The 13,896-nt window shown below is 41.6% G+C and overlaps 1 protein-coding gene across 4 annotated transcripts in view; it reads left to right on the forward strand.

The window, feature by feature from the left end:
* Nucleotides 1-13,896, forward strand: part of fz2 (frizzled 2) — a 36,138-nt gene that overhangs the window by 19,187 nt on the left and 3,055 nt on the right. For 3 of the 4 annotated variants that reach the window (XM_066282830.1, XM_066282829.1, XM_066282831.1), the window contains one exon: nucleotides 13,182-13,857. In XM_066282830.1, the coding sequence (XP_066138927.1) occupies nucleotides 13,280-13,857 (578 nt within the window). In that variant the 5' untranslated portion in view covers nucleotides 13,182-13,279. Of the gene's footprint in view, nucleotides 1-4,827; nucleotides 5,141-13,181; nucleotides 13,858-13,896 lie in introns of those variants that run through there. The other variant, XM_066282828.1, reaches the window with a different exon arrangement.

Here is a 13,896-nt window from a genome sequence, read left to right on the forward strand (position 1 = left end):
TCTATTAAACAGTTCGGTCTCGGACAAGAAATGTGCGGGGGTTTAACATCAACAGGCCACCAGTTTATGGCTTAATTTGAATTTTTGCAGTGAGTTTTACACATAAACAAGAGCTCGAATGCGAATTGTAATAAATTCGTGACAAATATAGCTCGTTCCGAGAAACGCGCGACGGTACTACTTCGGCAACAACGAGACTGAAAACCCATTAAAAATAAATTCGGCTCTTTATTGTGTTCTGCATATGCGGTTTATGCGCCTTTTTTATTTTAATAAATTATGAGATTTGAATGTTGTTTTTACCGAAAAGAAAAGCAAATTGTAAACGGGTGAACGCAGCCCCAGATTCTAATCCATCTGTTGCCCTTTTAGACAGAGTCAGGTAAAGGGGCCAAATCGTATTTCCTGAGGCTTTAAGCCGATTATCAGAGCTTTCGGGCACGTCGATTGATTCGTTATCTTTTAAACATGGCGCAAGATTATTTAATGACTAATAAGTTCATTACCATATAATTCGAATTTGAAACTACATTTCCATAACAACACCCACCCACTTCAGCTAAGAAAGTACATACAATGGCCACAGAAGCAACTTTCCGTGTTACCTTGGCCCGCCATCTTTCCAGACTTAAACTTCCTCGAAATCTCCGCTTAATCTCGACTGACAAGTGACAACGGTTTTAATCCTCTCAACTCGTTTTATTCATTAAGCGACCGGTAATTACGCCGATGGATGCTTTTCTGCCCACTGTCCTAAACTATTCTCATCTCTCACTTAAGCACCCGTCAAAGTGATCTATTGTTCTAAGATGTTTGTAATTTTGTCTTGACAATTGCTTTTTCTCACAGACAATGGTCTGTAGAAAACACAGCTAGAGGTATGTATCCCTTGGCCCCCGAGACCTCTAGACTTACGTCCATCTAACTTGCGACCATAAAACATAAATGGTGCCACTGAAGGGAGTTTCTCTGTGTGTGTGGCATGGCAACCATTTCAGATCACAAGAACCATCCGTCTTGTGACAATGACTTTAGATAATCTGACAAATTGTCGGAGACATCTACTTGAGAGGATACCATTAATTAACGGTATTATGTTATTGTGCATTGTGAAAATTGAAAATGCATATGCCCTTATTTAAGGGCGTTTAAGGATTATTTTACACTACATGTAGAAGTAAAAAAACGTTTCACTTAGAGAGGCACAAATTTCAGTAAATCACCCAAACGTGGCCACCCTCATGCGCACCTCTCAGTCTCCAAGTTTGCAAACAATTGATTTTGATGCTGAAATTCCCGGAATTATGCCGTTTTTTTTTTAAATATTAACATTTTCAGTTGAGATAAAAGGGCTTCAAATGGGACAAACGCGGCCACACATGGGGGTTTGATTTATTAGAAAAGTTGGGCTATTTGTATTGAGAGTCACCCCTGCCCCTGCGGGGCATTACTCACAGGGGAGTTCGTCTTGAAATTTCCAGCATTCGGGACGTTCTTTATGGGCGTAATGTTTGGAGTCTTTCTGTTGTGCATCCCGTCAAATTTGCTAAGGAAGATTTACAGCCCTTCGACCCCGTTAATAATGGCCTAGTACCTATGCAATTACGCCCCTAAATACTTAGAAGGACAATATTAGTAGAAAGTGACTTGATTTACTGAGTACCATGACAGATTTACGATCCTTTCCATTTTTATACAGAGAGGACGTTTGAAGTTTCTATTACACTCTAGTTTATTGGGTCAATAAATACGTTTATGATTCTGGGTCCTTCAACGAATATTTTGTTCTCAACCACTGGCAGCTCTAATTAATAGAAAATATTTGAAGTAACACTTCGAACCCAATATGTCAAAATAAGTGCTAAGAACGAAAACCCACACCGCCTGAGTCCATGTTTGCTCTTCACCCGCGACATGCTCATCATAGAGATCAACCTTTTCGGGAATGCTCTACTTCAACCACGCAACCCCTTGCAACCAATATCCATAAAATTCCTCGCTCTCACCCTCTTTGAGTGACATATTGATTTGTCTACACATATGTATGCAGGGTGTGCCATTAAACACTCAAGTAGCTTTGCTGTCAACCTCTATACAGAAGAATCATCTGGAATTCTGAGAAACTTATGGACAAACCGGTAACAAATAATTAGCACTGAAATATCATAATGAGTTTAGTGGCGCTGATTATCATGACAATGAGGGACCCACACCGTGATTGTTGGCCGTCAATGTGGAATACTAACGAGGCCCCCGTACGGAATTTTCACCGATATTTATAGTTCTCCGCTCATGTGAAACGAAAGGCAAACGGAAATTGCTTATTTTAACGTCTGGCACTTATCAACTGTCAATCAAACGGGGGAAGGTGCCTGTAACCGCGGAAATGATGAAGAATGGCAACAGCCCGCTGCTTTTTTGTCAAACCAATATGGCGGACACGTTTGACAGTCCTATGGACTCCACAAGGGCAGAAGAATAGTGAAATCTGTGGATGAGTGTCAGCACTGTTGCCGCTGTTAATTCGAAAAGTATTTTTTTCGGTTTAAGGAGGCACGTATAAAATTAAGGAAAAAGGTCAGAAATGGGATTTCCTAGCTTTAGTAGTAATGGCCGCCGCAGGACTCCCAGCAGGGCTGTAAAGAAAATTAACTTGTTATTGCGCTGATCGCAGCAGTTGAAACTAAATGTTACAAAATGGCTCTAATAATGGAGAATGTCTTGGTTAGGTCCCTGCTTCGAATTGCAAAAGTGATATTGTAGGAAGCTATACATGGGGTTGCCAAACAATAATCCAAAATCCTGCTAAGGTAAACAGGGCTTAAAATGCATGATTTAATTTATGGCCTCATAAACGTCCAAATATCCTTTGCCTAGTCGAACTTGAAGAAAAGTGGAGAATGCCTGGCATTACGACAAACCGTAAAACGCCACTTTTACGACGATTTTATAGATTTTTAGGTTTTAAGTGCGTGCAGATTCACTCCGGTTGCTTCGCGATACAAAACACATGTACATAGGGCTATTTCGAATATATTGCCCGGAACTTATCAAAAGAGAGAACGGTAATTATCACCACAAAATTAACCAAAATTCGAAAAATTTTATTATCAAAAAATCAATTGTTAATGGCTGACACAAAAAGTCTCAGCTTAGTATATTCTAGGGGATTTCTCTATATATTTGCAACAGATGGCGCCACAATCTCTCCAGTTTACCTCACTACTTTAAAAGGTGGCACTAGTTGCACAAGTGTCTAACGTCTACACGCGCATAGAGCTTTCGAATTATCATATTATCTGAACGGCGTCTAAATTCTGACTTAAACATAAACAACGGGTGCCAATCCCATATTTTTATGCAAATCGCGTTTAGTCTGAGTGAACTATTGACACGGCTATCGCCTCGTTTCACGTATTTACGACACAAATCTATATAGTTCTTGGTATCAGCCTTGTTTGTTGTAAAGACCTTTGGAATGTGCATTTTCATAATCGAAGTGTCCGTTTAAGCCGCGCCCACACTCGACTTGAAATCGTCCCTCGATTAACGAGCAACAGTCGTACATATTTTGACTGGGTAATTGCCGAAGATTGAATAACGAATGGAAAAACAATCCTCGAGATCAGATAAGAGGGAAGCGTCGCGTTATGAAAAATGACTGGACCGTGTGTTGGGACAGGCGTGTACGTGGGATTATTTCAACTGTCACGGAAAAAATTGACTGGTCGTTCCTTTATCTCGAGATCTCTTTATTGCTTTTGGTTACCTGAGTATAAGCGGGGGCAGTACTGAACAAGTGCAACTCGCCTTCGCGCTCACCAGACTTAAGCAGTATTTCTCCCGGCAAGCGCGAATGCATATGTGACACCTCCCCCCATAATGCCTTGTTTCTTTATTCACGAGAACATATTAAATAAATAATATTTCTTTTTACGAGAATTATTGTGCCTTTTCAGGTTTCTTATCACGTCTAAGATTTTCCACGAAAGCACCACCCGGTATACGATATTAACCATTAGTTGGACTTGTACAAACAAATGTTTTGACTGAAGTTATCTAAATAACAGTTCAACTTTAGTAACAGATAGAGAGAGAAAGAGAGAAATGGTGATGTTAAAGAGGAACGGAAACAACGTGTATTTACTTGGTGTCAATCAAGTGTCAGAGAGGTAGGCAGAAAAAGGTCTCAAGTCACAACATTTGGCTGAAAGTCTATTCACAATCAGGCTTTGTTTGAAATCTTCTTTTGTCTGAATTTCCGGTACTTGGGTCGCTAAATTTTCGGTTGAAATGTATCGATACTAAAAGATATCGGAAGACAATCAGTTCGAAAAATTTCAAAAATTTGCCCTAAAGAGCAATTCGTCAGAATGCAACTACAAGAGAATGCTCAAAAATACTAAGCAGCATTCTTGAGCATCACAAAATACCCTTGCCGAAGTTGTTTATCTATCGGTATATTGCTGTTATCATATGAGATTCATCCGCTATATATGAGAGAACCGTGGCAACGTTGGATGTTGTGCCCATCGGTCAGATTCTGTCAAAGTAGTATGTAGAACCCTAGCCCTGCTGCAGACACTCACAACGGAATTCAATAACGTTACACGGCAAGGAGCAATGACAATCCACATTTGGAGCCCTAAATGCCAAGAAGGCGCACGCAAAGGTGACATAGTGAATTTTGCCAAGACGAAAACTTCGGTACCCACCACTGGCAATTCTGGCGAAGCTCGATCGAAAGCTCCCTCGTATCGTAATCGTCCAAGCTCGAGCCGACCCGAGTCGAAAAAGCCCGATGGTCGCGTTTTGTGATCGTCTCGCTGTTCGCTCTTTAGTTCAGTTCAGTTCATCGGATGTTCAGTCTGTTATAGGTCTGCAGCGAAGTAGTTTGCGCAGCCGAATTTCTCGAACGGCAACCAACGGACGCGAATCGGGCGCAAACCAGAGAGATTCGCTTCGATTATAAACAATATTCGGGAATAATTCAATCAGTACGGTGGCGGGGCTGCGTGTGTGCGCGTAAATATTTACAATAGTGAATTTATCGACTGTGGAATGAATGAATTATAAAGCGGGAGCAGTGTTTCGTGGGCCGATTTTAGCCATAAGGATTTAGTCGTTTATTTTTAACAAGGTAAGGAATAGGAATTACTGCAATCGAAAACAAACTCATCGGTTGTATTATCACGAAAAGAGATCATTGCGGTGCGGTAGCCGCCGGGGGATTAAGCCACTGAAAGATTGAATCTAAAACGTTGATCGATGACGGGTGACAATTCGATCTAAATCCCAAAAACAATATTGATAACTCGATTGATAATATTGCGAAAATCTTGAATAAATACCTGCCAGAGGCGGTGGTACCGTACGCATGCAAGGATTCGATCGATTCGGTCATAACAAGCTTTTTATTATTGGATTCTTGTACCGGTTAACGCTGCCGAATGGATTGATTCGGTCAATCAATTAATCTGGTGACGAAATTGGGTTTCGCCCGTTTTTCAAGATGTAACTTGATTAGGGAGGGTGTTTCGTTCAAGTGGTAGCAAAGGACAAAGGTTTTTTTTCATTTGAGCTGGAAGGCTAATTTCGGAAAATGGACCACTAGTAAAGAGGAAAATCAGGCGTGCGCGGCATTGTTCCAGATTTAAGTCAAAATTCGAAAAGAACTCTACTTCCAGTAGCAAGTGCTTTCGTTGAAAAAAGAAATTGTGCAAAAAACGCGACCTTGCAAAAAGTTCCTCTACGACAATGAATTTCAGAAAAAATAGTTAATTATTCACGACATGTAAATTTATAAATTTCCAACTTGATTGGGCCAGAAACAGAGACGTAGTGAGCTCTTGTTTACTGGCATTACAAAAATCACTTAAACGACGAAGAGGGAAATTTCGGAAAACTGTGGATTTTCAAATACCGGTTCTACGCCAATGCATTTACCCGGAAATACTTCAGAAATAAATACAAGACGATCCAAATTGTCCCGGGTGCTTTTATAATAGTCGAAAACTATTATTTCTTTAATACAATCATTGAGAAGATTTCCCAATAGAAAGCATCTGGACTCCCATATCGAGAAAATCTGCTCTGAAATTTCATGAAGGGGAAAACGGTAATTTTTCTTTCGCCAGAGGCGTGTCTCAGAAGTCGATTTTTCAATACTCGGTAAACGTTAAAAACGCGCTCTGCGTCTGACAAAAAGCGTAATTAATACACAACTGTTATAGACTCCAATTTGTTTTATGATATTTGCCGGTTCATAACCGCGTTCAAATATTAGCTGAATGCCTCTTTATGGTAATTAAATGCGTTTTATGGCGGGAGTACTTTTAATTATTTACCTGTTTAAACCGGCGACAGTGGAAACGCTAATCCGACGATAAACAATTAGCTGGTACTAGAATCCTTTTCAGCAAATACCAAAAATTTACTCCCTTTGAGAGGACCCACGGCACCGCCGAAATCATACACAAGAATTACTAGATATTTTTTTAGGATTGCACAAGACTCTTCCGCCGGTTTAAATTCGAAGAATAGAACCGATTTAGCCATAATCTGGCCATTGTGAATTTCTCACCTTTCATATAAAGGAAAAATTAAACCAACCCCGAAAACGACCCCAAGGGCGTTCGTCTAACGAGACGAGGAAATCGGACCCACTGGGACACCTGTTCGAAACCCAAAATTCGACCATGACCAAAAGTTAACAAGGGTCGATGGTACCTGCCAACAAGGCCTCGTTTGATCTGACGCCCCGTGCAATGAGGCCACGTTTACACCTTCAGTAATGTGCTGGCAAGAAAGCGAACTTAATTTAGATTTGGCCTGAAATATTTCATGAATTTAAGTCCCTGCATTTTATGCGACCGCTCGAAATTAGAAGTAAACGAAATGGCCTGCATGGTTCTATTTCTGATACTGCTAAATTTGATAGTCTCGACGATTTTGGCGACATCTCTTGGAGGTTCAAATATCTCGCACTAGTCAATAACAGATGGCGCGCTTTACAATGCAATACAGTACGTTTTTGCTTTTGACCAGTCAAAATTAAATGACCGGGGTCATTTGCACTACCCCGTTTAATGAGCCTTTTAAGTAGTTTAGTAATTTAGCTACGAAGCGAAGGTGGTAAGTGCTTTAGGAGTGTGTAACCACTTCCGGTGACAGTGAATAATTGTGTCCCGTGACTAATACGTGACCAGAATTTGTGAAAATTCTCCGAGAAAATTGACTAAAGACGACACCAATAATTACCTATTATGCTACATCAGAATTAGTTTCTCGCACTTCGTAAGATACACGAATTGTGCGGCCATCTCACGTATAGTACCTAATCCCTGCACCTCGGTTTTTTGCAAGTTAGCGCATTATTATTGCACTGTGGAAATTCCCTGAAAAGTGCAATTTCACGGAAAGAAGCTCGAGGTGCATAAATCACATCGGATGCGTTAAGCCAAGAGACACTTCAATTTCGCTGATTTATCGCCACGCCCACCGACAGCAATAATAATTATTAAAATTCCTTTTGAAAATACGCGAACTGGTCGAAATGTACCCGCCTTTATTCATCATTGGTACTTATCGTTTAAATGTATTAGCAGACGCCTGCGGGTTCAAGTCGTAAATTTACAACTTATACGCGAAAAAATCGCCTCCCATGGCGCAAAGTCTGGTGACCGTAGAGGCCAATTTACATTCTTCGCACGCACTTCTACGTATATAGAGGATACAAATCTGAACTGAACTTCTTTCAATGCGCGGTAAGTAGACCAATAGGTCTTAGAAGAAACGTAGACGAATGTCCTTATACGTGGTTTTCCCCGGCTATGCGTTCCTTTTCGAAAGCTCCCCCCTTGCAATTCATCATCTTGACAACCCTTTTATGTGGATAAAGTCCAACGGCGATCGCTTAAAACGTGAATTTTAAATTCCCAGCCAAATACGATTTTTCATTTTAATATAGTTTCATATCTGAGGTGTATACGCGATCGAAAATGAGTCAACAACACTATGCGTGTAATTGATGATAAAAACCAGGGGCGTACGAAGAATGCTAGCAGACATAACCTTGGTACCATCGCTGAAGATGGTCGGGGTCAGGTCTTTGGAGGCTCATTTCTTTGGACTAGCAAAGTGACCTTAGATGTGGCAAGGTATGGATTGAGTTTTTTTCAATTACTGCATGTGAGAAGGGTGAAACTCCTCTAATGGTCTAACCCATGGCGTGCGTTGTCGGCCTGGTAAACAAAGCCAAGATCTCCGGCTGACATTTTGATTGATCACTGTGCATTGTGCTTTATTTTCCTTCCTATTGCTATAGGAGGCCCTTATACCGAATCAATATTGCCACTCGGAATTGTGCGAGAAGCAATATCTTATTTTGCGAATCAGAAATATAGCGCCGTTTATAAAAACCTCTGAATTTTTAGCAGCAAGACAAATCATAGTACTCGTAAATTAACTTCCGGTTTTTTGAGTGTCATCTATGATTGAGACTTTTTAACCAACATAAAACAAATGAAAGCACATCAATTTGATTTCTGCGAACTTCACTGGGTGGCGCTTTTGTTATGTTACTGCTCTCTGCGTAGTGACTTTAACTAAAACCTCTCGTTATCACTTTAGGAAGTACAGTGGGGTGGTATGGGCTACAGCTAGGATCTCAGATGGGTAATGAAAATGATAAGTTCCGATATAAATTTTGACTGTATGTGACGAAACTAGACAACGTCGCCGACGAAACTAAGTTGTTTTTTTTGATTTATTGATGTAGCTTTGATTGATCACCCCGATAAGCTAGACAGGCCTTATCAGCTGTGCTGTATTATATTATGGAAAATATTGGGTTTTATACAAATAAGACCGTTTTTCAATTATTATTTCCTGCCCTTGACGATTGATTGGCTCCACAGATTTCTCATTATTGTACCTATACCTACGCTTATTAAATCGCGAATCATCAATTCGCCTCTTGCGATGCAATGTGGCATCCGATCGGTCATTGCCAAAGCACGTGAAAAAGGCAAATATGATTATTGCAAGGGAGACGAAATACGAACTGCAACTTGACCCATATGGGTCAGAGCAGGCCAAAAGGCTTTTGTTCAGTATGCGCTGATGCTGAGGCCAGATAATGCCTTTGTCGGCACTCACTTTTTGTTTTTGAGCGGTCGGATTTGCATTAAATAGACGCAACAGCGGACACTTGTCATTATCGTTCCTCACTTTGTGTTTAATAATGCTTTAAGACGCAACAAAAATCTTTAGAAATCATAGTTAATGAATTGGGCGAAAACCTTAAGAGCTTGAAAAATGCTGTTAGTTCTCACAAACGCGAATACTTTCACGGGTAACTAAGGGCTTTAGGGCCAAAATCATTGAAATTTAGAGTGACCTGCGTACTCACAGTTAACTGCAACATCAAAGTTCATGAAGACTCGAAAATGAGCATGACGATCCCTACAGGGAAACCCTGAGTACAAGCAATAAACTAGAATGGTGATTTTCACGATTTCGTCAAGACACCAAAAACTCGAATAATTAACATTAAGGCCTTGTTAAGCTGAACCAACTCCCACTTAATAAATACTCGAAAATGTTTGACAATGGGAAATATCTCGTGCAAAAAACTCCATTTGCATGAAAACTGTGCAAAATAGATCCAGTGCGTTTGGTACCTTCCCATAAAGGCGACGAAAAAAACAGTCATGTACCACCCGAATACCGTCACGGGAGCAGCGCGCACGAACACATGTGCGGTCCGCAGTACCCGAGATAAAAAGTGGTACTTATCTGGTTAAAGGCACGGTGGAGAATTGCAAGAATGACGGAACAGCCCATTGAAGTACCCCGGTTAGCTGCTTAACATGATAAATTATTGATGGCTCTACCTCAGCGGTTCGGAGACATCGCGGTAGTACCCACAGACATTTTTAGTGGTGCCACCGGGAATCGCGTTGTTGATTCTATTCGCGACATTGAGCTGTTTTGGTGCATCACCGGGATGGTACCTAAAAATTCACGTCTAATTGGAGGCGTGTGGAATGCGCCAAACAATCTAACGCTCGGTTTTACACAGTGACGAGCCCTGACATTAAACGATTAATATTATGACTAAACTAAAAATACCGGAGTTGCTCTATTTTTAGCAAGTTTTATTAGGTCGACAAACAGAAAATTGTAAAATCACTTTGCGAGGGAAAATGAAACAAAAACAATTAAGAGGGAGGCATTTGAGGTTCGATTCGGTTTGCGGATTTTAACCGGTTCGACGTTATTGGGTGTATTTCGCATAAGGAAACGGTTTTAATTACGAGCATTCGTCAAAGTCGAGCGAATCCGGATCGGGTGGACTCAGAGGCCATGAGAGAAAATCGGAGAAAAAACAGCTTAATCGCCGCGTTAACGTGTGTATATTGAATAAATAATCATCGCCACAAAACCAAATGTTGCCATTAGCCGTTGTTTGAAAATATACAATGCTTCCCCTGTCGTATCTCGGGTTACGACGGCATAAAACACGTGTAAACGAAAACACACATACATACACACAGACTCGTTAAAATTTTTACCGTTTCCTCTTGTAGTAAATAGTTCTAAATCGGGCAGAAAATGTCCGACTATAATCGCTGGATCGACTCGACAATTACGACATTCAAACAAACAATTATGAAGGTTAAACAAAAGTCCTAACCGAGTCGTTCACACCTCTAAATCACGTCCATAAAGAGCTGTTGTGTAAACATCGCTTCGATCAAATAATAAGAGAAAAAAAGACACTGAAAATCTTTAAACGGGTCTCTCGAGGAGCACACTCACGATGGTACCCACAGACCAGTGGTGTAGTACTTCGAACCTAATGAGAGGCGATTGAATAAATATTTATTCAAATGAGGCTGCATTGGACAAAGGCCTAAAGGATTGTTAAAAGAAAAATAAGACTCCGAGGTTGTGTTTTGCACCAGTGGAGTATATATAGAATGAATTGAATCTAGGATGACTTTCCGGGGACAAAAAGACCAAAATCCCTTTGATATTTCCCTGACAGAAGGAACTCATTTCATCGCACAAATGAGAGATTTAAATATGAAAGTTTCGAGTTTGGTTTGCGTCAGTGCAGGCGGCAGTTTAAGCCCCATACGCGCGGTTTGTTGAGTAATTGGCTCGTGAATGGCCACAAATCATTTTATGGCATTTAATTATACGTTTCGGTGCGTCTCTGATTAAGATAGGCAGAGTTTCTCTGCGGAGGTAAAAGGTTGGTTCGAGTTGATTTATGGGGTGCGGGTACCACTACAAGGGAACCCAGATGATGGGAAAATTGCTTGTTTGCATTTGAAACAGCGGTATTGATCGAGAACACTTTCTTCGCGATAAGGTGAGAAGTGAAGTGAAGGCGTAGGGGCAATATATTGGATGAGACGCCACTGTTTTTTTGCTCTCTAGGGTTAAAGTGAAGCACTATTTGAAACTTTATCCACTACAGTTTGATAAATATTCGAATTATTGCAAACTAAACATTCCTTTATAAACAATGCCTAATCAAACCCGTCACGTTTCCCATGTAGTACCGGTCACCCACACGCTGCTTGATATCTGTCATCTCTGGTAACTGGAAAAGAAGTACCTACAAACTCTGCAGGAAAAAAGGACGATTCACGCCCACGATCTGGTACTGCACGACATCGTTTTACGACTTTTGCCGTCGGTTCGATCGCAGTGTGTACTCGCACCCAATGGGGCTCGAACCGGGCGGTCGTGGAGGCTGAACCGCGAAAACTCTCCGAAAATCGTGCCCGTCATTTACCGAGGGGCCCATAAAATTTACCTTTGTTTATTTTGTCCCCGGTTGCTCCCCGTATCTCGGACTACCATCTTTCGCTAGCCGGTTAAACACACATGGGTCGCTGATGGTATTGGGTTGTGGTCTTGTTGGACTTCGCTCCGTCCAAAGATAAATTAGCGCTGATTTCGTGCCGGTTGTATTTTTTTTAACGAGACTTTTTAGTTAATTAATTTTAATGAGAGTCGCCTTTAGTTTAGCTATATAAATTCAAGTCGTTTAAGATGTTCAATTTGAGAGGCGCGAAGTCCCCCTTCGAGTGGTAAGTACTCGAGAACCAAGAGTGTGTCACAAATGCCCCGAGGGCATACTTGAGTTATTTCTAATTCGTCAAAAGAGAAAGGTTTTCGCACGCACGAAGAAGACAATTATAAACAACCATAAATGGGCGTTTGTTAATGTCCTAACGTTACACACCCATTTGGTGCACGGCAAAAGGCCACGGGCTATACGAACTGGGAGGCATTTCCCATCAAAACTCTTAATTCAATTTGATTTATACGATGTTTAATGAGGCGTACATGTGCTCCTCGCGGGCATCAGTTTCTATGAAAATATTTTAAATGGTTGCAGGGACGAGACAAAAACCATGGACACAGGAATTCTAAACCTCCCTAGTTTAGTTCGAAATAAAATGACACGTTATCCTTGTTTATCGCTACGTGTAATGCATATTTGAGTCTGTGGGCGCGACAAGGCATATCTAGCCATGCTATTTGAGTATTGTTGTTACCTAAGGCCGGGCCCAGATTTTATTGTCCACCTCTGCGTCCGTCGCACTCGATAATCGCATCGGTAAATTTTTAGCTTAAATGCAGATACACAATCCCGGTTTGGATTTGAAAACCAGTTTGCATCCGAAACGTACAAACTGACCAGAAATGGGGAGCTCCTGCCCTTTTATCTCCGTCACAACACGGAAGAACGAACCCGTGCACCATGGCTCCATCTAACGAGTTAATGTTTGGAACAGATTTTTTTTTTATTACAACTTACGAAGGTGTCTAACAGGTGGCGCCACGTCATGGTCTGCCACTAATGTTACGTTCTTCATACAGATGCTAATTAATAGACAGTTTTTTTGGTTGTGAAATTTATCGTTACGTTAAACCATAGAACCCCATTTATGTGCCCATCTGATTTGCGTGTCGTGGGCACGTTTGCCGTGCTCATTCATTCTGAAGCTCGTTAACGCGAGGCCATTTCGTGCCATGTACCACTCGAAATTTATTGATTCTTCTCACTAAAAAACTGTAGGTAGTCTCGGGAATATCTCGCAGAATCCGCGCTCGCATTTATCATCCTATACAGTGTAGTTCTCCATTTATTTCAGATGACGCAACAGTCTGACCATACTTTCCTTGGAAGCATGTCGTCACGACACCATCACCACTAAACCGACGCTCATCCAGACGTATCCGCAGTCACAAAATGGCGACGTCGCTTTTAATCTGCTACTTGGCAGCTTTTCTGGTATCCCCCCTTGTGGCCTCCGTGATTTCCTCCTTGGACGGCGAGGGCAAGTGCGAGGAAATCACTATCCCCATGTGCCTGGGCATCGGATACAACATGACCCGTATGCCCAATGAACTGAACCACGAATCTCAAGACGAAGCGGGGTTGGAAGTGCATCAATTCTGGCCCCTGGTGGAAATCAAGTGCTCGCCGGACCTCAAGTTTTTCCTCTGCTCCATGTACGCCCCCATATGTCTCCCGGAATATTCGAAGCCGTTGCCCCCATGTAGGGATCTGTGTCGTAGAGCTAGGGAGGGGTGTGAGCCCATAATGACTCAATATGGGTTCCAATGGCCCGAACGCATGGAGTGCGACCAATTTCCTAGGCAGGGGGGCGAGATTTTGTGCATGGATCAACCGACACACAATACCTCCTCTACTCCTAGACCGGGAGGTAGGAAGCCGTTGAAACCGTGCAAACCCGGGTCAAAAAACTGCGAAAATCCCCAAGGAGGCACCGCAAAAACAAAAGGAAGCACGCCAAACGAGTGCAGGTAATACAACTCATAATTTTCTCTTCTCAAAAAAAGTAG

Source organism: Euwallacea fornicatus, chromosome 5 (genome assembly GCF_040115645.1).
Source record: "Euwallacea fornicatus isolate EFF26 chromosome 5, ASM4011564v1, whole genome shotgun sequence".
Classification (NCBI taxonomy): domain Eukaryota; kingdom Metazoa; phylum Arthropoda; class Insecta; order Coleoptera; family Curculionidae; genus Euwallacea; species Euwallacea fornicatus.